At 42.6% G+C, this 18173-nt stretch overlaps 1 protein-coding gene across 11 annotated transcripts in view; it reads right to left on the bottom strand.

The window, feature by feature from the left end:
• KAT6B (lysine acetyltransferase 6B) overlaps nucleotides 1-18173 on the bottom strand; it is a 206885-nt gene that overhangs the window by 4209 nt on the left and 184503 nt on the right. For all 11 annotated transcript variants that reach the window (XM_021072870.1, XM_013983356.2, XM_021072866.1 and 8 more), the window contains 4 exons: nucleotides 7857-8088; nucleotides 7376-7535; nucleotides 6439-6780; nucleotides 2867-3158 (listed from right to left, as the gene is read on the bottom strand). In XM_021072870.1, coding sequence (XP_020928529.1) covers nucleotides 2867-3158; nucleotides 6439-6780; nucleotides 7376-7535; nucleotides 7857-8088 — 1026 coding nt within the window. The remainder of the gene's footprint in view (nucleotides 1-2866; nucleotides 3159-6438; nucleotides 6781-7375; nucleotides 7536-7856; nucleotides 8089-18173) is intronic.

Here is an 18173-nt window from a genome sequence, read left to right as displayed (position 1 = left end):
CAAAACTATGAACAACTTGAATTCATTCTTCTGAGTTATGTAGTGAATGCTGCTTGCAATTTACATTTTAAGAGTAGATGCTAAAGGCATGATCAAACCTAATACAGAATAATATTGTGGTAGAAGCTGAGTAAATAACCTAGGCCTGGAAAAGAATATATGTTGCACACACCACACACCCACCCACACAACCCACTCTTGACAGAAAGCCGTGCTTTTTATATGAAGCACATGGATATAGGCAACTACAATAAACTTATTTGAATTTAACAAACAAGACATGCGCTGATGCAAAAGCCTGGAATTCCACAATATAAAAGAAAATCAATTTGAAATATTTGCAAATTAGGAACTACAGGGGAAAGGGGTTAAAGCTAGCTCATATCCAAAATCACCACTGTACTGCAGAAATGAATAGAAGCCTAACTCACATATTTACTCTGAGAAAGTGAATTTTTTTTTTTTTTGGCTTTTTAGGGCCGTACTTGCAGCATATGGAAGTTCCCAGACTAGGGGTTGAATCAGAGCTACAACTGCCAGCCTACAGCACAGCCACAGCAACACACGATCTGGTTGCCTCTACAGCCTACACCACAGCTCACAGTAATGCCAGATCCCCGACCCACTGAGTGAGGCCAGGGATCGAACCGCATCCTCATGGGTACTAGTCAGATTCGTTTCCGCAGCGTTACAATGGGAACTCCGAGAAAGTGAACTTCTGATTGTGGACATTTACTGGATTGCAATGATCTCAGATGACATTATTTACTTTGATGTGAATGCTCTCTCTGGCATGAAATAAACTATGTACCTCTGAAACAAATGAATAACTAACTAAATGCTCAGAACATAAATACATCTGTAATCTATTCTAGGATCATCATTTCTACATGACAAAAACTATAATGTAACTACCATGAAATTATTGAACATTTAAAATACAGGCATTCTTTTTATCACTAATGCTGTCCACACTGCATCTGAGATCAATGTGCAAATGGATGGTTTGAATATTAAAGTAAAACAAGAAACAAACCATGATCATCAAGCTCATTTTAGCTCAGCTAATCTTATTTTCATTGTACCTGTACATGCTTATGAATATAAATAAACAGGAAAATATATTTACATACGTATAAGTAAATATATGAATAAATACAAGTATAAAACACCGAAGTCTTAGATTGTTATAAAATTCAAGATCATACTGATCTTCTGGAGGAGTCAATCTAAAGAAAAAGTTTCACCAAGAGAAACAGCCTTACTAGAAACACTATTTTGGAGAACAAAAATAAGATCTAATAATCAGTGTGGAACAGAGATCCCTTTTGCCAGAATGGAGTGATTTCTAATCCAGTTCTAATCCAATCAGTACAGAGCAGGGTGAGCTCTTAGCTCATTTATGTAATAAAAGGACTACACATAAACTTACCTGTAAGTATTACGTTCAAATAGGCTAGCTGAAAAGATATGTGCTGTAGACTGAAGTGCAAAGTACAACACCCCGTTAACAGATGTCTCAAGATGTTCAAATGGATTCATTTCTATTCCCATGGACAGGGAACAGGCATGCAGTGACCCTGGACTCCACATGGAGCCAGACCTACCAGCATTTGTAAGAACACCCCTCTAAAACCAGAAGATGAATTTTGCAATAATTATTTTTTAAGAAAGAAGATCCTGAAAGGAATGAGGTGTAATATGGCCACTTGGAATTTGTAAAGGCAAACGGCACTAGTGGAAAATGAAAGCAGTGGTGATTCAAGGACAGGCTCTTGAGAAGTCAGCTAAGAAATGGAAATAAGGCTCGATTTCCACACCAGGAAATGACCTCTTTCTGCAGTTTGTTGTTGTTTTGTCTGTTTATGTGTTTAAGGAAACTCATGAACAAGGCTTGGTTCCTCTATACCCAGGGTGAGATGTCTCGGCCTCAGCAAAACGTACGTGGCAACAGTACATTAATTAAGACGCTGTTAATTAAGAAAAGGAGATGCCCGTTCATGTTCTTATAATTATGGCTTTTCAAAGGCAAGAGTGATAACCTGTGGTTTCCAGGAAAGTGAGATGGGCTGTTCTTTAGACTGAAATGAAGTAAGGTTTTGAATAGTCATTTCAACTATAGAGAGACCATCCCACAAACCCGCACGGTTTAGCTGGGAGCTCAAATTTCCAGCCCAACAGGCAAGGGGTGGTTTCTTCTAAACAGGGCATCAAATAGGAGTCAATGGTGTTTAGTACCTTTTTTTTTTTTTTTTTTTAAATTAGATAGGGCTGTCTCTGCCAATAGCAACTGTAGAACAGCAGAAAGGAAAGGAAATTCCCTCATTTCCACATTATCCTATATTATCAAAGCTAATAGTGATGGTGTGGGTAGGGTCAGATGATTCTTAAGGAGAACATACCCAAAGACACCACGGATTATAAGATGCATCATCAACTTACAAATATTTGTTTTTTGGGAAAAAAGAAATGATTGCATTCAATGTTCACATCAATAATAAGATATGCTCTGACTTCAGAAATATTAAATGTGGAAAAAAGTACATATTAGAATCAAGGAAGTGAAGTGTGTTTCTTATTGACAGACTTCAAAGTTTCTGAGGATAAGCTGATTTCTGGAAAGTAAGGTGAACCCACCTAGAGGGATGTTCTTTCTGGCTTTAGAAGTTGTTTAACATAAAAATCCAATTCCAGGAAGAAAAGCTAGAACCTTTTATGAATGAGAAAGGACAGAGGAGCACTTATTTCTGGTGGGTTGGTACACGGCAGAGATGCCTTTGGGTAGAACTCAGGTGCCTCCTTTTAGGCAGTAATGCACAGATGTCTGCAAGGGCAAGGGCAAGGTTTTTATAATTCCTCCACTTACTTCTACAAGGGTCAGCATTCTTAAAGCAATGATTGTCTTTTCCTTCCTCTTCCTCTGTCTGTCTTTTCTTCCCAGGCTGGTGTTGGAATGCTTTTCGCAGGACTGGCTTCCCGCCGTCCTCCTCTACCTCAATCTCACAGGTAGGCTCCAGCTGTGGCATTGGCCTCTCTTCGTCGGAGTTGTCAAAGGGCTCATTCAGTACTTCTGTCGTCTCAGAAATGGTCTCGGTTGTTACACTGCTGTTGATCCTCCTGCGTTTCCGACCCCTTTTCTTCTTTAGTACAAAAGGCCTCTGAAATTAATTCCAAACATAATACATCAGAGCTCATGAGAAATTAAATTGCTGAGTCGATATGCTGCAAACATGTACTGCACACGAGTCTGAGAATCTTACACGTAAAGGCTCCTGTAATGCCTTTGTACTTAACCTTCCATTTGATGTTTAACATCCCTCTCGGGTTCCTACTACACCGGCAAGTGTTTTCCAAATAAAACAGTTGTTTACTCAAGCAGATGCTTTGAGAGGGAACATCTCAGCAGCTGAACTGTAGATTTTAAAAGCTAAGGTTTGCTTGTATTTTTCAAGAGTATCTGCTGGCTTCGGGGAAAAAAAAAAAAAAATCCTGGGGAGTTCCCATTGTGATGAAGCGGAAATGAATCCGACTAGCATCCATGAGGATGAGGGTTAGATCCCTGGCCTCGCTCAGTGGGTCGGGGATCTGGCATTGCCGAGAGCTGTGGTGTAGGTCACAGATGTGGCTCGGGTCCCGCGTTGCTGTGGCTGTGGTGTAGGCCAGCAGCTATAGCTCCTATTTGACCCTTAGCCTGGGAACTTCCATATACCATAGGTTCGGCCCTAAAAAGCAAAAAGAAAAAAAAAAAAAAGAAAAAAAAAAATCCTTTACATCGTAGTTATTAAGTCATCATGGACACCAATGTTTCTATAGATATTTCTATAATTAACTAGCCACCATGTCCCTCATTTTAACACTTGATAACTGTTCAAGGAGCACCTACTTCATGTAAAGCACTGTTAAGACATATGATGGTGTACAAGACTAGCCTACTCGTTCTGAATTTCATAGGACTTCAGGGCCAACAAAAAGGAAAAAGGAAAGGGTCCCTGAAGCAAGAATTACCCTGTTTACAATGTCAGAGTCACGTATTGGTGGCTGCAGGGATGTCAGATACTTTTCATTTCACAAAATACTTTAATACAGAAGGCATCTAAAGACAATTTATTTATTTATTTTTACTTTATTTTATTTGTTTGTCTTTTTGCCTTTTCTAGGGCTGCTCCCTCGGTATATGGAGGTTCCCAGGCTAGGGGTTGAATCGGAGCTGTAGCCACTGGCCTACACCAGAGCCACAGCAACGTGGGATCCAAGCTGCATCTGCAATCTACACCACAGCTCACAGCAAGGCCGGATCCTTAACCCACTGAGTAAGGCCAGGGATCAAACCCACAACCTTGTGGTTCCTAGTCGGATTCGTTAACCATTGCGCCACGACGGGAACTCCTCTAAAGACAATTTAAAGACAGGTAGAATGTGTCATATATAGAAGATATTAAAGTTTTTTTTTCTAATTGCACTGGAGGTTGGCACAAATGACTCTCTGTAATTGCAAATATAAAATATTTTTCCCCCAAAAGAGTACACAATGATACAGAATTCAAATATACGAAGAGCAGGTGGGAGTTCCTGTCCTGGCTCAGTGGTTAATGAACCCGACTAGGATCTATGAGGATATGGGTTCAATCCCTGGCTTTGCTCAGTGGGCTAAGGATCTAGTGTTGCTGTGAGCTGTGGTGCAGGTCAAAGATGCAGCCTGGGTCTGTGGTTGCTGTGGCTGTGGCGGCAGCTATAGCTCTGATTGGACCCCTAGCCTGGGAACCTCCATATGTAGTGGGTATGGCCCTAAAAAGAAGAAGAAGAAGAAGAAGAAGAAGAAGAAGAAGAAGAAGAAGAAGAAGAGCAGGTAGATTTACTGCTAAAATGTAATCTGTCAATAATAGGCCTGAAAAATTATTAAGAACATACTGCAAAGAAAGATTCAATATGCTTGGTTAAAACTCAAACTCTAAGTAAACTCTACCCAAGAATTATTGTGTCTCCCATTTTTAACTCTCTGAATGTTCACTGAAATGCACATGTAAGCCTGAGAGTCATATTCTGTAATTTGACATTTATGATTATTAGCACTCCTCCCCCTCAAGCTGCCCTGCTCTCCCTAATCCGCTAGAATTTTCCCAAACATGAGTATAGCCAACATAAAGAACTGCTTTTCTTTAGATTGAGTCCATTTTTATGACAGTAGGCATTTATCATGTCTTGGATCATTCCAGTTTTTGATGTCTTTAAAACAAATTTCTGGAGTTCCTGCTGTGGTACAGTGAGATTAAGAGTTCAAATGCAGTGGCTGGGATTGCTGCAGAGGCATGAGTGCAATCCCAAACCCCAGCACAGTGGGTTAAAGGATCTGGCATTACCGCAGCTGCAGTGTAGGTTGCAGCTGCTCCTTGGGTTCAATTCCTGGCCCGGGAACTTCCAAATGCCATGGGTGTGCCCATTAAAAAACAAAACAAAACAAATTTCTTCTGTTACATAAATAATACATGAACACATTATCCTTATAAGAAATCAAAATATTATTTTTAAGCTAAAAGTCCACTTTCTGGAACGCTCCTTTCTAGTACCTCCCCACAGCTGCCTTTCCACGAGAACTGTCAGGCTTAGATGAAACCGCTTCTAGCTGGGAGTCAGAACAGCAGGTTCTTTGACAGACACCACATAGGATGGCCTTGGGGAAGAGCCTTAATCTGTATTACCACTCTTAAGTCTTGGCCACCCTACAATATCTGGCCCCTCTCTATGTCACAGATAGACTGGAAGACAAAGATATCAGATCTGGGTTGAGCACTGACTTAAAGGCAAAAATCAATTTTTCACCTTCCACACAGGGGATGTGTATCTAGAAAAACCACCAGGCTACTAAGATATGAGACATTTCAGAAATGTGTACTTGGCCATAAATGAAAAAAATCAGCATCAAAAAGGAAGGGCTTATAATACCTTCTACCAATTCTATGCCACCAAGAAAAGGAAACAGCTTCCAGAGTGCTGGCCTTGAATCTGAGCACTCGTCTGGTTCTGGCTCCATCTCTAAGGAGTTGTGTGACCTTGGACAAGTCTCCTAGCCTCTCTAAGCCTTGATGTTTTCATCAAAATTCACTGAAGGGTGGTTTAAGGGCTCTCCTGGGCTCTTTTCTCTTCCCATAGCCTGATTTACTCTAGTCCCACACACCAGCAGGTGGCAGTAAGTACCACATGACAAAGCCTGCCTGCCCCAGGTTTTCTGTCACAGCAACTAAAAACCTCAAAAAGTAAACACAATCATGACTGTAAGATAAATGATGGTGATATATGATCTGATCAGTGGGACTGGATACAAATAAACTACATCCTAAAGAATGGAGAGTGAAACACATACTAATAGATAGAATGTTTGCAATGACAAGTAAGATTTGATTGAAACTGACTCACAGATGGAAAATCTAAACAGACACATACCTTTCTCTTTATGGCAACTGACTGTGGTTTAGTCAATCTTGGAGGAGAGCTCTGAATATTTTCTTCTTCCTCTTCCTCTTCCTCCTCCTCCTCCTCCTCTTCTTCTTCCTCCTCCTCCTCTTCTTCCTCCTCCTCTTCCTCCTCCTCCTCCTCTTCACTGCTCTCCTTAGAGAGCTCCATCAGCTGCCCTCGCTCCCCTGCCACTGGCCGGCTCTCCGGGGAATGCAAATATTTATTTTTCGATTGTACTTTTGCAGGTGATTGCCTACTGTTAGCTCTAGATGACAGGATTTCTTGCTCCTCCTTTTCCCAGCAGCTAGCTTGTTCCATTAGCCGCTCGGCCTAAGGAAGGGGGGAGGATAAAAATGGCAAGCCAGTGAGAGGGCAGTTAGGCAGCCAGAGCCTCTGAGGATCAAAGGCGAAGGATATCGAAGTCATTTCTGATCAGGATAGTCAGCCAGCCAAGCGGCATTCCAGCTGCATCATCTCAGAACTCTTTTGCATCAGTTAGGATAACAAATCAAAGAAGATTGGGTTTCATGGGATATTTAGCAGTATTAATGATGCAGCGAATTGATTTGAGTCCTTTATCACTACATTACATGCTCACTGGCATGGAGCACTTTAAGCAAGTTCATAAACACAAAGAATCGATTGACACTGCAGCCTTGGAGCTCAGCACCAAATTTGATCTGATTACATGCTGTCAGTAGTGAAAAATGCTGCTTTGTGATCAATGATAAATGTTTCATTTTTCATACTCAATTCAATAAAATTATCATGTCTTACCATGCAAACCTCAGTTAGGATAAATTAGTGCCATATCATTTCACAAGCTCGCGCTACATAACCAAGCTTTTGACAATGATGTTAATGACTTCCTTAAGAATGCTGCAAGACTGAGGTTCCACGGCTTAGGCTGATGAAGCCAAATTACCTCTTTTTCCGCTTCCCGTTCTTCTTCAGAAACCGCAGCATTAGAAATTAAAATTGGGGTCCACCTTAGACTCTCTGGATCAAGTTCATTGGTCCGGGAACAGGTTTTCAACTTTTCCATGTGGCCCAATATCAACTTTTCCCGTCTAATGATGACAAATCTGCAATGTGAGGAGGCAGAACAAAGGGCAGTCAAAAGCTGAACTTTCATTTCTCCTTCACATATGGATCTATTACTGGCGCTAATAGTACCTGGGCTAGGAAGAACCGAAAGCTCACCAACAAAAAGATACAGCAAATTGAAATGTGATCAGCAAAAAAAAGTGTCATTTCCTATTTCCCTTTTAGGAGAAAAGTTTTGGTGATACTGTGGGGGCGGAACCTCTTATCTTTAACTGGAATGAATCTGCCTAATGTTAGGGACCCTTTCTGGTGTGAGATGCTTAAGAGGCAGCTGGGGTTGCCTGGGGCCCGTCCCTCACCTGCCGTCCCTTTTGTCAATCATGTGGAGGTGCTGCAGGGTGGTGGCGATGTCATGGGGGCACATGCCCGTAGCTCTGCTGATGGCCTTGATGCTGATGTGCCTCTCATGGTGGTGGTAGAGATATTCTAAGATGACACTCTTCCAATAGGCCAGGTAGGAGAGACGGCCCAGGTCAGAGAGTGGCTTTTCAGGAGACCCTGCTTGGCCTTCTCTTCTAGAAAGCAAATAGCCTAGGGCAGAAAAAGCAAGTTGACCTCACCATGGTGTTTTCAGACCTTGGATCAGGGGCCACTCGAAATAATATAAGTAGCAACAAGGTAAAAAAAAAATAGCACGTCAGAGAAGTGCAGTCATTTTAGGTACAGTCTCTTCCCGGCTCCAGTGATTTGCTCTCCACGAAGTTTACGCTCCCGAACCTTTTGTAGTGGCACTGTGAGCCAATGCCCGTAGCTGACAGCAGCATTCCTAACATACATCAGGGCATATTTAACAGAGCTAAGGTTGAACACTTTACTTCTGATAAGTCAATGTTCAAGTCCCCCAGCTTCAGATTCTTTCCAAAGCTAAATGTCAGGCACTTACTCAGAAATCCTGTTGAGGACCACCCTGAAATTAATGGGCAAGCTGTTTTCCACAGGAAGGACCAAATGACCCTTTGACAGCTGGGTCTTCATAAAAGAGAAGGGCCTCTGTTGACTGAGATTCTATATTGCTTGTTACATTTAACTAGCGGTTGATCTGAAGCTTTGTTTTAGGACTAATGAAAGAATGTCTTTTAAATCAACTGCTGCAACTCACAGCAGCTCCACCAGCCCTATTTTCACCTCTTTCATGGAAATTAATTTATAATCCAACCGCTGCTGCTACACATTAAAACAAAACAACCTCCTTAAAACAAACTGTTTCATGTATACGCAGAAAATCCCGAGCATGGTAAGCTTTGGAATGTGCATTTGACAGCATTACTGTGAAGGTTCCTTGGCAAGGGAACTTTAAAATGAGAAAAACTTTCAACCCACTTGAAGGTAATGAATGAAAGCTGGCGGCTGTCTCGGTAATTAAGAGCCACTTATGGAGTAGCGGAGAAATGTTATAAACTAATGATGTCTACCTTGCTCTAATTATCTATTTCAATAGCCTCACCTTCATGAACTTCCTAAATTTAAACAAACATCAACCACATACAGTAGGTGGCAGCAATTACAAAATCATGCTGCTCTGTAAACCACCCAAATCTTCAACATTTTTCTTCTTTATCTACATTTCCAAAATGGCTGCATTTTTCAAGAATTTTTCTCAATTTTGGATTTTTTTTGTTGTTGTTGTTAGAAGGAGAAATCAGTGCCTCTGATGCATTTTCCTGCCTCTCAAAAACACTGTAAATAATGCAGAAATATAGAACAGGAAATTCAACCTGACCCTTGAAGGGATATAACCACATTGTTTTGCATTTTGATAGTTTTAATCTGAATCCCATTATAAAGAATAGGCATATATTTAACTTTAGGTTTTGCTGAAGTCTTTTGACTTGTCTCTTTAACTCCTATTTAAAAGCGAAGTATGTGACTGAATGCAAACAAACACCACAAAATTTTACAGTCAAACCACTGTCGACACGTCATTCGGCTGCACACAGAGGCTTTCAAGAGCAGTGTGTCAGGAATGCTAACGGTGATGGCCATTCTGCCGAATCCAGCCCAGATCAGGCCCTGTCAGTGTGGAGGAGAGCTTTCTGTCACCAGAGTACAAAGGGGGCCCGAACCTCAGAGCGCAGATAATTGGCACATCCGTCACCTGCCTCCAAGGTGCTTGGCACCTGCTGAGAAATTTACTCAGTCGGCTGGAGGTCCCAGCTCTGTACTTTGTGGGTGGGGAGTGGGGGAGGGGGGAGAGCATGGGGGGATGAGAACCACAGTATCATGAATATGGAACAATCCCCTTCTCTCCAAGAGACCCCACAATTAAAAGTCTCCTGCAGTGTCTGTGAAATTCCCTAGCCCCTCACTTGTTCTTACATGAACCCCACAGTTGGGGACAGAAAGCCCCTCATCATCCCCAGCCTAGCAGAAAGATTTCTGTACAACCAATGTGGTCACAAGGTGGTATGTGCCCTCCCCACCTTATGTCCCCTCCTTCCATGAGCAGCTTTGCCCAGGAAGCACATGTACTTCTTTGTTCCGTCTTCTTTTCCCGCAAGCCCTGCTCTGGGCTAAGAGGAAGCAGCCAGAATCCCCCCAAAACAGAGTTTACAGAGCCGTTCATGTTTTCACACCCTGAGGTAGTGCGCATACACCTTCTCAGGGCCTGGGACCATGCTGGTTAGGCCACGGGAACTCTCAGGCAACCCGGGATCTGTGGAGAGCATCCAGGCAGAAACCTTTCAGCACCTGCTGTTCCCACCACGTTAAGTGGCTGTCTCCCAGGACTCTCCCTTGGACACAGGCTGAGGTCTGTGACTGACTGTCACAGAGGAGTCCTGGGGCCTGTGGGGTGTCGGGGAGGGGGCAGCAGGACCCTGAGCATGCATATACCAAGCCCATCAGACATTCACAGCAAATACCTCTGTGCTGTGCTGTGCTAGCAAAGGTTACAAGGCTACCAACACCTGCCAACAAGGGACACTTTCTTGGGTGCTAGAGAGAAAAAAACTGCAGCCCCCAAATCCAACCAGAAAACATCAAACAGGTTTTCAGGGATGATGGGTACCAACACTGCAGACCCCACAAAGCCACTGTCTGAAGATATCACCGCATTGCCGGCTGTTAGCTTTTCCTTCTTTCTGATTCAGGAGCCCCTCAAGGAGCTTACACCAGTGCAAGGAACTTACACTTATGCTAAGAGCCATTTGTAAGTCCATGGTCTCCTCCTGAAGAACACGTTTTTGGTTTAAATGGAATCCATCCTCAACAACCAAACTGACCAAGGATACATTCCAGATTCCTTGCTAGTTAAGTAAAACCCCTGGTAATATGTCAACATGTATACATTAGCTCAGCAGAAAAAGTTATGCCATGTCCACTCGACTCCATTTGTGCACTAGGTTGATGTAATACATAGTTTAAATTTTACCTGGGGCAGGCACTTTCCCACAGAAAAGCTGTAGCTGGTGGCTTCTCACTGCTCTGACCTTCATGACATGGGATGTTTTAAATAATGAATTTCTTGCCATCTTTTGTCTCCTTTTTCTAGGCTCCTCAAATCATAACTGCTCTAGAACCCACTGACAGAATAATTTTTGGTAAGGACTTTTAACTTATTGAATGATTAATGAGAGGTTGTGGCTTAAGTTACAGCTCTTTTTTTTGTCTTTTTGCTATTTCTTGGGCCGCTCCTGCGGCATATGGAGGTTCCCAGGCTAGGGGTCGAATCAGAGCTGTAGCCACCAGCCTTCGCCAGAGCCACAGCAACGGGGGATCCGAGCTGCATCTGCAGCCTACACCACAGCTCACGGCAGTGCCGGATCATTAACCCACTGAGCAAGGGCAGGGACCGAACCCGCAACCTCATGGTTCCCAGTCAGATTCGTTAACCACTGCGCCACTACGGGAACTCCTTAAGTTACAGCTCTTAACTTACCAAAAAGATTCCATATAATTGATCTAAGATGCAGGGAAATAAAAAAAACTTATCTTGGAAGCCGGTGTATTATTCTGAAGCATCTGAAACAAGTACAACACACCCCTAGGTGAATAGATTCCTGTGGTGCTCTAACACCTTTCCTTAACTCAGGACACTTTCAAACAGAAAACCTGAACTACTCCTTGGGAAAGGAGGCTGTCCAGAGAGAAAATAAATTGATGTTTGGAGGACAAATCCCAAGTAGCTGCAGTATAATTAATCGCTGGTGAAATCTTTCCCTTTACATTACCTGTGAACCAGAGGTGCTGGTGAACAGCATCTGGAGACTTGGAACTGAAGGCTGATGGGCTCGTAAACCCCTCACCCACAGCTATCTTGCTAACTACCTTGAGGAAGCTGGCTTCCTCTTTTGCTTCACTGGAACTATTTACCCAAGAATAAATGAGGTCTGAGATTCAGTGTATGGACCACACACTAAATTCAAAAGATAATCGGAGTGTTTGCTTAAAGGGAAAGTAAGACAAGGCAATGTCTGCAAAAATAAGCAAACACTTCTAAGTTGTACTGCACAGGCCCCAAATTTACTTCACTTCTGTTAAGGCCAACTTACTTAAGAGTCAGATAATCAATCCCCATGTCAACTAGCTGTGATCCTTAGTGTTTTTTTCCCTGGGGGAGGGAAAAAAAGTGGTAGAGAGCTGCCTTCCTGTAGACAGATCCATTAGGACAAGGAAGGAACCATCTACACAAGGTCAAGATTTGTTTTTGCAGCCTAAATTCCCAAATTAACTGAACTCCCAGCATATTAACTGCAAGGTTAACCCTTGCTTAATATGAAACATTCCTTCCTTTTAACCTAGTCCTGTTTTAAGTGTGTCGACTGGACCAGAGTGAGTAATGTTCTTCAAATTCAGCACAGGGGTAGGGATTGTCCTCCCGGAGGCAGCCACCCTCGAGCTGCACACCTTGATCTTCTACCACCTGGGGCCAAACCATATGAACTTCCTCATAAAAGGGCAAACTCTGGCAAGCTACTCCCATCTCCCATCTGTCCGGATTATGAGTTTGGGGTAACAAGCTGCTTTTAGGGGAAAATAATCTTCAAGGATTACACACTTTTCATCAGACACCTGTTTAGCTCAGCAAACCCCGCGGCAGGGTTCCTATCCATGGACAGCACTGGGCCTGGGAACCGACACCAGGCCAGGGATTTATGGCAGCTCTTGATCGGAGGAAATCCAATGGCTCTAACCATGTATCTCATGATTGCGGACGGAAATTCACTGGTCCACGCTCATCTGTTACTGGTTTCTGGGGTTAAGCAGCTCTGTGACAAGTGGACGAATGGCATGTTATCAGTTTAAACAGTAGAGATAAATGAATTTGACAGGCCATTTATGTCTCCTCACTGACATTTTGTGGTGATGTTGCAATTACTAAGAAGGAAGTTGAACTTTAGCCTTCCCACTGTTTTAAGAGAATAGGAGCATTCTAAATGACCTGTGACCCATCTGAATTCTTACTGCTTTCCATTTATTACAAGATTCAGGTGCATCCCTAGGAAAATTGGAAAATTTGAATTTTTGAGATATTTTGTGTTTTAAGAGATTTGGTTCTGAAAGCCCATAAGTCTACGGGCTCGAAGTAATTATATAACAACTTGAACAAGCATTGCTTGACTTCTCCATCTACTGCCTACAAACCAGTGGTTTTCAGAGGCTGGTCCCGCAGATCAACAGTATCAGTATCATGTGGGAACTTGTTAGAACTGCAAATTCTATGAACCACAACTTGTGGGGGTGGGACCCAGCACCTGTGCTTTATCTGCCCTCCCCAGTGATTCTGATGCAAGTGTGACGACCACTGATATAAACTCTGCTATAGGGCTGCTGGTTGTTTTTGTTTGTTTTTGTTTTTTGTATTTTCAGGGCCACACCTGTGCATATGGAGATTCCCAGGCTAGGGGTTGAATCAGAGCTGTGGCCGCCAGCCTACACCACAGCCACAGCCACGTGGGATCCAAGCCCTGTCTTTGACCTACACCACAACTCACAGCAATGCAGGATCCTTAACCCACTGAGTGAGGCCAGGGATCGAACCCGCAACCTCATGGCTCCTAGTCGGATCTGTTTCCACTGAGCCACGATGGGAAACATGGTTTTGATGAGGATGTGAAAACCACCTTGTACAGGAGGAGAGCCAATGAAGAGACAGTAGGATTGAAGAATCTCTGGTGAAGGGGCCTCACCAGATCCTTAGTGGTAGACAGTTGGGGACAGGAATCTTCAAAGCTCCAGCAGACTGAAATTTAGCCAAGGTCACTGAGTGGCAGACTAGCTTTGCCCATAGCTTCTAGGCTTGTGCTTCTCAAACTTCATTGTGCAAATAATCACCTCTTGATACCACTAGACTTTTTTCTTTTTTTTTTTTTTTTGCTTTTTAGGGCCACACCCTTGGCATATGGAGGTTTCCAGGCCAGTGGTCTAATCAGGGCTACAGATGCCGGCCACAGCCACAGCCACGCCAGATCCGAGCCGCATCTGCAACCTACACTACAGCTCACGGCAATGCCAGATCTTTAAACCACTGAGCAAGGCCTGGGATCAAACCTGCAACCTCATGTTTCCTAGTTGGATTTGTTTCTGCTGTGCCACCACGGGAACTCCAGATACCACTAGATTCTGATTCGACAAGTCTGGGATGGGGCCTGAGATTCTGCATTTCTAACAAATTGCTCTACCATGAACCACACTTGACTAGCAAGGGTTTATATATTAAATATGTGTGATTCTCAAACTTTTGCATGTTAGGATCTCTTTACAATAAAAACAAATTATTTATGAGCTTCTGTTTATAAGGGCTATATATATTAGTTTTAGGGAGAAATCTGACAAATACTTATTTGTCAAATAAATACAAACATAATTATATGTTAACATAATTTTCTAAAATAAAAAACAAAACAAAACAAAATGGTGAGAAGAGTGGCACTGTTTTACATTTTCGAAAAACTTCTCAACAACAGGCTTAAGAGAAAACAGCTAAATTCTACTATCTATTTTGGTATTCAATTTGCTGTGATATTACAGGTCATGAAATTCTTGACAACTCCACTGTACACTTGGGGGAGAATGAGAATGAAAAGGACAGGGAGTATCTTAGTATTACTTTGAAAACTCTTATGACCTTGCAGACTCCCTGAAAGGGCCTTAGGGATCCCTAGGGGTACCTGGACCATACTTTGAGATGATCTGTATTAGATAAAAGATGAAAAGAATTTTTAAAAGATGGGCAGCAAGACCGTGACTATTTTAAAACAATATGGCACTTATTGAATGCAGTGTAAGAGATCATAAGAGGCACTATAGGTTGGTAGGAAAGGGGACCTCTTCCTTCTGCGGTGCTCTTGTGTTGAGGAGAATGAACATCCATGATCGAGTTCCTAAGCTGGGGGTGACCAGGGCTAGAGAAAAACCCCTGTGAGACAGTGCAGGCCAAAGATGAGTCAATGGCATTTTGATAACCAATAATCTAATTGAGTGACACTATCTCTCTTTATTTGTCCTTTTTCTATCCTCTGGTCTAGCCCATTGGTTCTCAGCTGTACATCAGAGATGTCTATATTCTAAAAACTAGAGATGTCCGTATCCTACCCAATCTCAACTCTTGTCTCTCAAGCCAGTCTGGTCTCAGATGCATCCGGGATTATTTAAGGCAAAGGGTCTTGGGCACTAAACCTTGGTCAATATGTTAAATGGGGGTGCAACACTTCTCCATTCTGCTGTCCCACCTCCATCCCAAGGGCTGTGGTGGCAGCAGTGGTGCCTAGTGAGAGATCCAAGTGCAAGGTGAATCTTGGGGGAAACAGAGATATCTAAAGAGTCGAGGTTTCGGAGGAGATGGTCACTTGGTAGACAGCTCCGTGACAGACTAGCATGTCACTGATCATGACCTTGTCACTAGGCGGGTGCGTTTTTCTTTCTAAGAAGAGGACCATATAGGAAATAGATTATCTCATTTTCCTTATTAGGAAAATGGGGCACCTCTGATAAAGGATAAAATGATCAGGGAATGAGAGATGATATTTATATATACTCTGTCAATTTCCCTTATTCTCACACTAAAATCATTTGTGAAAGGCAAGAATTTTTTTTTTTTTTTTTTTTTTTTTTTTTTTTTGTCTTTTCCCATTTCTTGGGCTGCTCCCACGGCATATGGAGGTTCTCAGGCTAGGGGTCTAATCGGAGCTGTAGCTGCCAGCCAGGGTCACAGCAATGCAGGATCCAAGCCGCGTCTGTGACCTACACCACAGCTCACGGCAATGCTGGATCGTTAACCCACTGAGCAAGGCCAGGGATCGAACTCGCTAACCACTGTGCCACGACGGGAACTCCGGCAAGAATTTTTTAAAAATATCTCTCCTTAAGTATATTTGGGAAGTAACCAGATTCTTTAAGTGGCCCACTGCCTAATGCAAATTAAGTAAAGCTCTGATTCATCACTCAGAGGCACTTCTGGTTAGGTAACAGTAATATAATACCAGTACTGTGACCTTTGAAGTAACAAATTAAAAGACATGTCAGAAGAATGCCCTCCTCTTTGACCTTTTGTCTGTTTCCACAGATCAAACCACTTTTAAATTCCGGAAAGTTTTAGGAAAAACACATTTACCAAAAAAAAAAAAGAAAAAAATTTCACAAAAGTTCACATTAGAGATTCAATCTGAAAAATTATTTCAGAAACTATTTTACTTCTTCCAAGTTGAAACCTGGATAAAATTTTCATATGTAAGTTATAAAATCCCAGTAAGTTACATTGTAAACACACTGCATTAAACCCATACACACTTGAAATAAAGCATCTGCTCCGAGCAAGTAACTATATGTACTTATAGTGCTTCACCTGTGAAACATTACAATTGAACTCTTCCTTTTTTTTTTTTTTGGCTATGCGTGTGGCATGTGGAAGTTGCCAGGTCTAGGACTGAACCCGTGCCACAGCAGTAACAATGCTGGATCCTTAACCTGGCTGTACCACAAGGGAACTGAACTCTTCTTTAAAGAAAAGACTAAAAGCAAAAGCTGGACTTACTTTTGACCACTGAGCTTCTGTGGTTCCGGGGGTTGGGGGGTGGCTGAGACAGGTCATTCTAATAGCTAGTTGTCTAGTCTAATCCTACCTGGCCGACAGAGTGGGAGCATTTAGATCAGCATGGCCACTGGCCACTGATTTCAAAACCAAGTTTGGGAGGCAGGACAGTTAGAAGAGCAACTTGCCTTTTCATTTTGCTCTCCCGTACCTTCCCTAAAATACTGTGTTTGTGTGTGTTTACCAGCTATAATTTTCAAAAATAGGACCAAGTGATGTTGTAATTTCAATCCTGGCTGATGGGCTTCCATAGCAAACACAAGAATACAGCAAGCCTTAAGAAAGAAAAAAGTGGGAAGAGAAATATCTCTAAAAATTCTTCTTTGTGTTGAAAGTGCATTTCAAAAGGGATTTGTCAGTCTTTAAGATAACTTTCCAACATCAAAGCACAGCCCATCACCCAATCTGACCAACTAATGTTGAAAATGTGAAGCAAAGAAACCATCTCTAGCTGTCCTCGGGTCATCTAGAAAAACAGTCCTATTCCACTGGCCTATAGAAGTTGAAAATAATGCTTTTCACTGATTTTTTATTTATCTCCCATAAGCTTTCAAACAAGATTTGAGGCAAAAAGCCTCTGGCAATAAATGGTGGTGTCCCTACAGGGTTACTGATGAACCCCATTTTGATTTTGTTTTTTGGCTGTGCCAATGGCATATGGAAATTACCTGGCCAGGGACTGACCCTGCGCCACAGCAGTGACAATGCTGGATCCTTAACCGCTAGGCCACCAGGGGACTCCCCTGATGAGCCCGTTTTGACAGTTGTGCAGCAAATATATAGGCTGGGGGTAAGAGCTGGGCTGATGATGTGTTCAATCAAGTGACAGGCTGGTTTGCCAATGGATTTGATGTCATGTAGCTATCCAGCTTTTAATACTACTGGGATCTTAAAAGTCCAAATTGGCTACCATTAGAAGTTAGGTGTTGGAAAAACAAAAACACGAAATACCATGAGTAGCAGTATAAAAAGACATCAGCGATTACCCCTTCAGTTAGTGAGCGATGCCCCTCTCAAAGTCCACTGTTCAGGGAGTTCCTGTCGTGGCTCAGTGGTTAACGAATCCGACTAGGAACCATGAGGTTGAGGGTTCAATCCCTGGCCTTGCTCAGTGGGTTAAGGATCCAGCGTTGCCATGAGCTGTGGTGTAGGTGGCAGACGCGGCTCGGATCCCGTATTACTGTGGCTGTGGCATAGGCCGGCAGCTACAGCTCCAATTAGACCCCTAGCCTGGGAACCCCCATATGCCACGGGAGCGGCCCTAGAAAAGGCAAAAAGACAAACAAACAAACAAACAAACAAACAAACCCTCCACTGTTCAGATTGGCTTCCTAATTCTAGCAATACTTTGCGTTGAGACTTCAGTAACAATACAGTATTATGAGCACAGCTTTTGTCACAATATACTAATATTATTCCCTGGTCACAGTTAATCAAAGAATGTCCATTCAACTTTCAAAGGGTTAGAATGGTTTAGCAATGTGTCCAACAGCTGAGTGCCTACTGTGTTCTTGGCACTTTTCTAGCTAGGTTGTATGCAGACATTCTGTTTTCCAAATTTAATAAGGAAAAAAGCTCTGAGAGTTTA

Source organism: Sus scrofa, chromosome 14 (assembly GCF_000003025.6).
Source record: "Sus scrofa isolate TJ Tabasco breed Duroc chromosome 14, Sscrofa11.1, whole genome shotgun sequence".
NCBI classification, from domain to species: Eukaryota; Metazoa; Chordata; class Mammalia; order Artiodactyla; family Suidae; genus Sus; species Sus scrofa.
Note: the sequence above shows the minus strand (reverse complement) of the source record. Positions and strands in the feature narration are given on the sequence as shown.